Here is a 7267-nt window from a genome sequence, read left to right on the forward strand (position 1 = left end):
GAATTGCATCATGAAAACTATGAACGCTTTTACAAAACTATCGGGGACTTTTGCTGTGAGCTTTAATTAAGTTATTTAGCGTAGCAATGAAAAAGTGAAAATAGAACAATGACAAACAAGTCTAAGGTAGCAACACTATAGAAGTCACAATCGTGAGCCCCATGACTATTTTAAACGAATAAATAAAGTTTTTTATATTATAAATCAAGGAAATTATAGTAAAAGCAAGTAAACAATAAAAAAGTAAACCACATGAAATAAATAACCTGTAAATAGACAGGAGCGAGAAAGCTAGATTAACACCAAAATCCTTTGTGGACAGTTTTTTAGTTACAATTTGTATTGTACAATAGATAGCATGTAAATTACCTGTTTACATGAGAGATGCTTCTATTTTCTGCATTGATCAAAGGAATTGTAATTCAGCAGAGAAGACAAAAAGTAATGTTCAACGTATTAACTTCAATTTACAAATGCAGTCATACATCGACATACGAGTGCCCCAATATACGAAAAAATCGAGATACAAGCTGCATTTCAAGCAAGTTTTTTTCCTTGAGACACGAGCCAGTTCTCAATGGCCACTGTAAGGCTAGGTATGCGAGAAGCCACTTTCGGTAACAGAATCGCCTGGTTTTTTTCCGGGCGGTTTACGGTGCACATAAGAAATAGTGCCTTGAGACACAAGTAAATTGACACATGAACTAACTCATAGAATGAGTGAGTTAATGCTCGACTGTATAATTCAAATGGATCCAATCTATAAAAAGTCAAACAACTATGGTACAGTTGGTTCATCTCATAAAATACTCACACACAAATTAAAATTAGAAAACCTCTTTTTAAAAACCTATTGTAAATCTAACATAAAATGATGGCATACTACAGTTGAGCATCAAGGTTTGTCTAAGTCGTTTTGACTTCTTAAAGAAGACTAAAATTAAAACTAGAGAACTTGGAAAAGAACTAGAGGTCACCTGAGGTACAAGCAGCTGAATGGCTGTATTCTCTCACATCCCCAACCAAACTCACAGAAGATGAGAGTAGAATCAGCAACAGTAACTCATCGAATGCCACCTTTAACGCTATTGCTCAAGCCCTGATAAATGAATAGCAACAAAACAACAATCGCATTTGCCAGGAGGATAAGTCGACATAGGAATAAACAAGCGATAATACTTTAAAAGCTATCTTGACATGTTTCCTTATTGCGATGCATCAATTCTAAGGTGGAAAGTTATCGCCTTTTTGGCAAGCCAGCTCAAAGCGTGTGCAAAGCCTTAACTCAACTTTTTCTTAATCCACTATAGTTTACGTCTAAACAATTAAAAGCCCTTGTCAAAACACTATTCTTCGTAAAAAGGAATATATTTGTGAAAGGCTTTGTCGTTATCAGAGGCCTTACATTATTCATTGAATGAATTACTGCTATACATACTTTTTATAGGTTTGTTAATTTTGGTTTTCAGTTTCACAGCTTTTAGTTTCAAAAACGTAAAATATTATCTTTTAAGTTATAATAAAAACTATTCAAATATATGACAAGACTCTAAACAACATTTATGGTCAAAAAGATCACAACGGATTATCTATCCTGTATAAGCAAAAGGCCATATAAGTATCATATACTCTCCATCCAATATAACCTTTTGCGTTACTAATCTTTAATCACTTACAACAATTAACTGTTATATAAAAAGTATATTATTATTATATAAATGTTGAAGTACCAGTAAATTGCTAAAAGGATTGTGGAAAATGTGCAAAAAATTCGTGACACAAAAGGAACAGAATTGTTAATATTTATAAAACATTAAGATAAAATAGGCTTACTTACAGTCATAAGAATATAAAAAATGATACTCCATACCCAACCCATCGGTACGAATTTATTAAGACATATAATCAGGCTTACCTAGCGCTATTTCTTTTACGATTCAAGTTGATTTGTGCCAAAAATCGGTTTAATGCCTAAATTTACCGGATATTGGAAAACGCGGTTTAGAATTTCAAGTTTTCTACTAACAGTTTAAAAAACAATTAGTTTTAAAATAAAGAAACCATGTTTAAATAAATATAAATTTAAAACAAAGCATGCGTTTTTGTGTTTTTCTTTAATCAAAATACCGCGGAACTGTGCGCAACAAATATTTCTATGCCAACCATCATATCCGGTTCAAACAGCCAGAGGCAACCACTCTAGAAGTTATTAGTGTGAGCTCGGAAATTGCGCTTTTTCTACTTTGGCTCGGGAGACTTTGAGAAGTTTAAACGAACTTGTGTTTGAGAAAAAACTTCGAACAGTTAATTTGTCATTGTTGCCGCCAGTACTCGTCAACAGAAATTTAATTTCGTCAACTTTATGCTTCACCATTATTCTGGGCATGATAAGAAAGGAGTACAAGTAGAAAGTGTGCGTTCAATACAAATTAGGCAGTGAATAGCTTTTTTACAGCAAAGTAAGTTTTTAAATTTTTCAATTTGATGATATGTAAATTACATTGACAAAACATAACTTTGAGTTTACTGATTCTGATCTATGCTCTGGAAAAATATACATTTTATTATAAGTAACAACTTGAAATGTAAATGTGTTTAAAAGTGAAACTTTTATTCAGTAGGAAATACAGTTATTATGTTTTGCTATTTAGACAGGAGCTGTAAGGCGATCAACAAAAGAAATCCACTATGTCACAGCCATCTTATAAGACACCGCAAGAAATGGCTCAAGACTACATAGCAGAGCATCGTGTGAACCAAATGTTTTCAAGTATCCTCAGTGCTTTGATGATGCATAAGCCAAAAGATCCTGTAAACTTCATACAAAACACACTCGATGAGGTATAAAATCTCTTTATAGCACGAGCAGATCTGTTGCCATCAAGTTTATAGCAAACATTGCGGATTAGCTATTGATAATTAAAAGCGTATTGGATGAGATGATATTATATTGACTATGCAGGAAATAACTTTAATTGAGATACAGCAGAAGAATCACTTAACCAACTTGACACATCTTGTTTACTATCTAGCCAATGGAGAGCTTCTTGAGTTAATGGAAATTTTCCTTGAAATCAATAATTGTATGAAGGGTAAACAACTCCAAAAAGTAACATATCTAAAACGTGATTTTGCATGTTGTGTACTTGTAATTTTTTGCGACTGCTAATCATAACATATCAGCATTCTTTTGTTCGACCATCAACAATACTTCCTTTTCTTAAATCTTTTATGATTATATTTCATTAAATGATGCGTGGTGTAGATCAAGCTTTGTTCTTTTGTTTAAAAAAACTGAGTGTATTCCATTACCATTTTGAAAATTTGGAAATGATTACTCATCCAAATTGTGCTCTTTTTTATTAAATTTATCTTTTTTTCACTATATATGAACGTTAAACTAGAAATGCAGTATTAAAATTGCCTACCAACAAGTTATCATTAAGACTCTATTAACATTTTATATACCATAAAACCTCTAATTGAACGCCACCTCTAATTGAATGCCATCTCTAGTTGAATGCCACTTCGATTTGACTGTCACTATGAGAGAAGAGTTAAAAAAATAGAGTGCTACCCTCTATTTGACCGCCACTTTGACAGTCTTTGGTCTGATGTATTCATAACATCAAGTTATCAGTAGAAAAATGTCCACAAAATCGAATTAATAATGAATCGTTTACAACTTTACATCAACAACAATCAATTCTCTTGTTGCCAACTCCAAAGCTTTTTGCTTTTTTTGTTAAACCTGTGAAAACATCACCATTGAAATAATTAATAACTGTCTCGGGCTAATAATAGCTCCTTGTTCAACGTGGTCTTAATACTTCGAAGTTTATACAAAAACGGTTTGCATTTGCGAATAAATAATGAATTTGCAGTAGATGTAATCTAATAGTTTACATCAGATGACTAGTAGATGTAAACTAGTCAACTAGTTTTAGGTCAAAGGTTACGTTTAGCGAGCAAAACTTTTACGCGCTACATTTGTGCTAAATGCAACATGTAAAAGTTTTGCTCTGTCCACTAATAGTTTGGACGCTAATATCGACTAGTTCAGCAATGCAGAAGTACAGTTGAGATCAGAAGACATTGTGGAAAGTATTGGACAGCCAGAAGATGTTCGTTTCATTGAAAGCAACAACTAGAACACAGCTATCCGAGGAAATGACGAAAATAATTTCGTTTTAAAAACTTAAATTTTTGTATCTGCAAGTAAGATGAGATTGGTTTGTTTATGTCACTTGTTTATCTTTTATCTATATATATATATATATATATATATATATATTTCTCAAAGTTGGTCGTGTGTATGTGTGATTTTTCAGTTTTAGCTAGTAATTCTTGGAATAAAGAATTCGCATAGCAAAAGATTTGATCTCGGACCCTCCGGTTGGCCAGTCCGATGTCTTACCAATTCAGTCACACGAGCTTGAAAAATTCATTAGGCAATATATGTCACTATATGGGAGCAAATACGCTACCACTTTCCGTTGTGACGCAAAGTGATGGCGTAACGCCATGAGAAGCGGTAGCTCTTACTAGTAAGCTTAATCAAATTATCCATTGGCAATATGCCAAGCTAATAGCAAGTAGCAGGCAACTCTCATTAAATTTCATTGTTTATAAGCTCATTTTTAATACCTAGGCAACACTGGGTAGCACAGCTAGTAAATATATATACATGTATTTGTAGAATTTGATAGATTATCATTATATAACTTTTAAATTTGCAGAGTTATATCTTATTATTTAATAGATCAACGCGATAATCTGATCTTACAATTGATCGAAACTCATGACTCCTCTTCTCTTACACATAAAAAGCTAATTTTGATTGCACACTGTAGCAAACATATCAATGAGTGCAATGAGCTTTTATGCAACATTGGTAAATAAAGATATAAAATAAAAATATGTCTTCAAATTTAGAAAGAAATAAAAATTGAAAGCTTCAGCAAATTGCAAAGCAGGACACACGCTATGATATCATCGCAGGTTAATTGCAAGCAACAGATATCGATTGGTAGAGATATTTTTCGGTTTCTCAATGCATATTTATTAAAAGATCTTTGACAAGTTGTAGGTAAGTTAGCAAATTTATTGCATCCAAAAGGTATTATATTTAAGAGTAGGCAAAATACAGCCGACACTTGCTTCACCCATAAAAAGGGTTAAATTTATCTTCTCAAAATTCTGACGAGCCATTTGAAAAATACAACGCTAGCCTATATTTGAACGCCATCTCCAATTGACCGCCACTATAGAACAAGGGTTGGAAAAATAGAGCGCCATGGCGTTCGATTAGAGGTTTTACGGTATTTACTTTAAGACTTTTCTTTTTAATGATGTACACAGCTTAAATAAATTATGCAGTAAATGAAGTTTATTCAAATTCAGTTTTGGTTGCTAAATGAACTAGTCAACAAAGGCAGGAGTGTTAATGCTTTTGGCCATGACTGTACATGTACATCTCTCAAAAATAACTCACCCGAGAATGAATTTTCTTTTTACAATATTGACTTACATCTGCTCTATGTCATGGAAAAAAGAGGTAGTACTAAAGGTTTTTGTAAAAACATGGTCTGTCTAATATATACCTAACTTACTAGTATTATTGTAATTTCATAGCTTTTACTCAAGATGAAATGAGTAAAGTACTTTAAATATTACAATAAATTACATTACATAAATGTTAAAAAAAATGTTAGAGTTTATTATCGGTATAGTAGTGCAAACCTTTTGTTTATAATGGTGTGGCTGTTCAATGTAAACATATTAATTATTAGGCGTAAAAAATACATATTAATTTAATTAATTTTGTCACATTGGCCTTATTGTTTGGTTAAATAGGTCAAACTGGTAGGAGTGGAGAATGTAGACTGGGAAACATTCGTTTATGACTTACACCCTTACCGAGATCCCAAGCGCCTTGACTTAATCAAGGACAACTCCATCTTTCAACAAGAGGCTAAAAAAGAAGAGGAAGCTCAGAGTCAGGCCACTTCCACAGCCTACAAACCTGATGTATTTAAACTAACTGAACCTAGATCTGCCACTTCAGGCAAGGGGACACGACTCTCCGATGATCTATAAAAAAACGAGTTTTAATGAAGACATGATTTGGTAGCATGACTTGATATTGAGAAGCAATCAATTTTGTCTTTTGAACGCGTCACTTCTGTTGCTCAATTCAGCTTTTGCGTGCTTCCTTGGTGAAGGGGATGCAAAAAAAATAGCTCAATATCTATTCTAACAGCTTATGTGAGTCTATGAAGCTATGAGTTCTTGATATGTGAAAGGCTATGAATCTCCTTTTTGAACTCACATGCTCATATAGTTTATTTATATATATATAGACAATAGTCATATCCTAGCAATAGCTGTTTGAACAAGTGTGCTGAATATCTGAAGCCAAGATAGTTCAACCAAATTTCCCTTTGCTAAAAAGTATCTGCTTTTGAGATAAACGCAAACCAATCAGAGCGAGGATACAAGATGAACCACTATTTGAAACCGCTGGCCTATTATTAATTTTCATAAATGCTTTATTTGCCTTTTTCTCGTTATAGAGTTGCTTGATTTTCTTGAATATTTTTGTGAAACATCTACTCAAACATGGTTATTACCTGAGTTTGCTGACAATAAATGATGACTTATTGCTGACATTGGATAACCTATAGAACCTTATATTTTTGCTTGCAGGTCTCTTGATCTTCTCGCTTTTCTCTTTCACTCACTCTCTTTATAGCTTTCTCTCTTCTCCCTCTCTCTTCTCTCCCTCTCTCTCCCTCTCTCTCTTTCTCTCTCTTTTTCTCTCTTTCTCTCTCTTTTTCTCTCTTTCTCTCTCTTTCTCTCTCACTCTCTCTTTTTCACTCACTCTCTCTTTTTCACTCACTCTCTCTTTCTCACTCTCTCTTTCTCACTCACTCTCTTTATAGCTCTCACTCACTCTCTTTCTAACTCTCTCCTCGCTCTCTTTTTCTCTCTCTCACTCACTGCCTCTCTCTTTTTCTCTCTTTCTCTCTCACTCTCTCTTTTTCACTCTCTCCCTTTCTCACTCACTCTCTTTATAGCTCTCTCTCACTCACTCTCTTTCTAACTCTCTCCTCGCTCTCTTTTTCTCTCTCTCACTCACTGCCTCTCTCTTTTTCTCTCTTTCTCTCTCACTCTCTCTTTTTCACTCTCTCCCTTTCTCACTCACTCTCTTTATAGCTCTCTCTCACTCACTCTCTTTCTAACTCTCTCCTCTCTCTCTTCTCTC

The 7267-nt window shown here is 33.7% G+C and overlaps 2 protein-coding genes across 3 annotated transcripts in view; one reads left to right on the forward strand and one right to left on the reverse strand.

The window, feature by feature from the left end:
- The window catches only part of LOC137408276 (inositol polyphosphate 5-phosphatase OCRL-like), a 71805-nt gene extending 69831 nt beyond the window's left edge, over positions 1 to 1974 (reverse strand). For both annotated transcript variants that reach the window (XM_068094731.1, XM_068094733.1), the window contains exons 1-2: positions 1916 to 1974; positions 978 to 1099 (exon numbers count right to left, since the gene is read on the reverse strand). The gene's annotated coding sequence lies outside the window, so the exon portion shown is untranslated. The remainder of the gene's footprint in view (positions 1 to 977; positions 1100 to 1915) is intronic.
- A 274-nt stretch (positions 1975 to 2248) lies between these two features.
- LOC137408607 (uncharacterized) lies at positions 2249 to 6590 on the forward strand. The gene is made up of 3 exons (XM_068095190.1): positions 2249 to 2459; positions 2652 to 2841; positions 5857 to 6590. The coding sequence occupies exons 2-3, from the start codon at positions 2689 to 2691 to the stop codon at positions 6097 to 6099; spliced, it is 396 nt and encodes a 131-aa protein (XP_067951291.1). The 5' UTR covers positions 2249 to 2459; positions 2652 to 2688; the 3' UTR covers positions 6100 to 6590.
- The last annotated feature ends 677 nt before the right edge of the window (positions 6591 to 7267 follow it).

This window comes from Watersipora subatra, chromosome 11 (genome assembly GCF_963576615.1).
Source record: "Watersipora subatra chromosome 11, tzWatSuba1.1, whole genome shotgun sequence".
NCBI lineage: Eukaryota > Metazoa > Bryozoa > Gymnolaemata > Cheilostomatida > Watersiporidae > Watersipora > Watersipora subatra.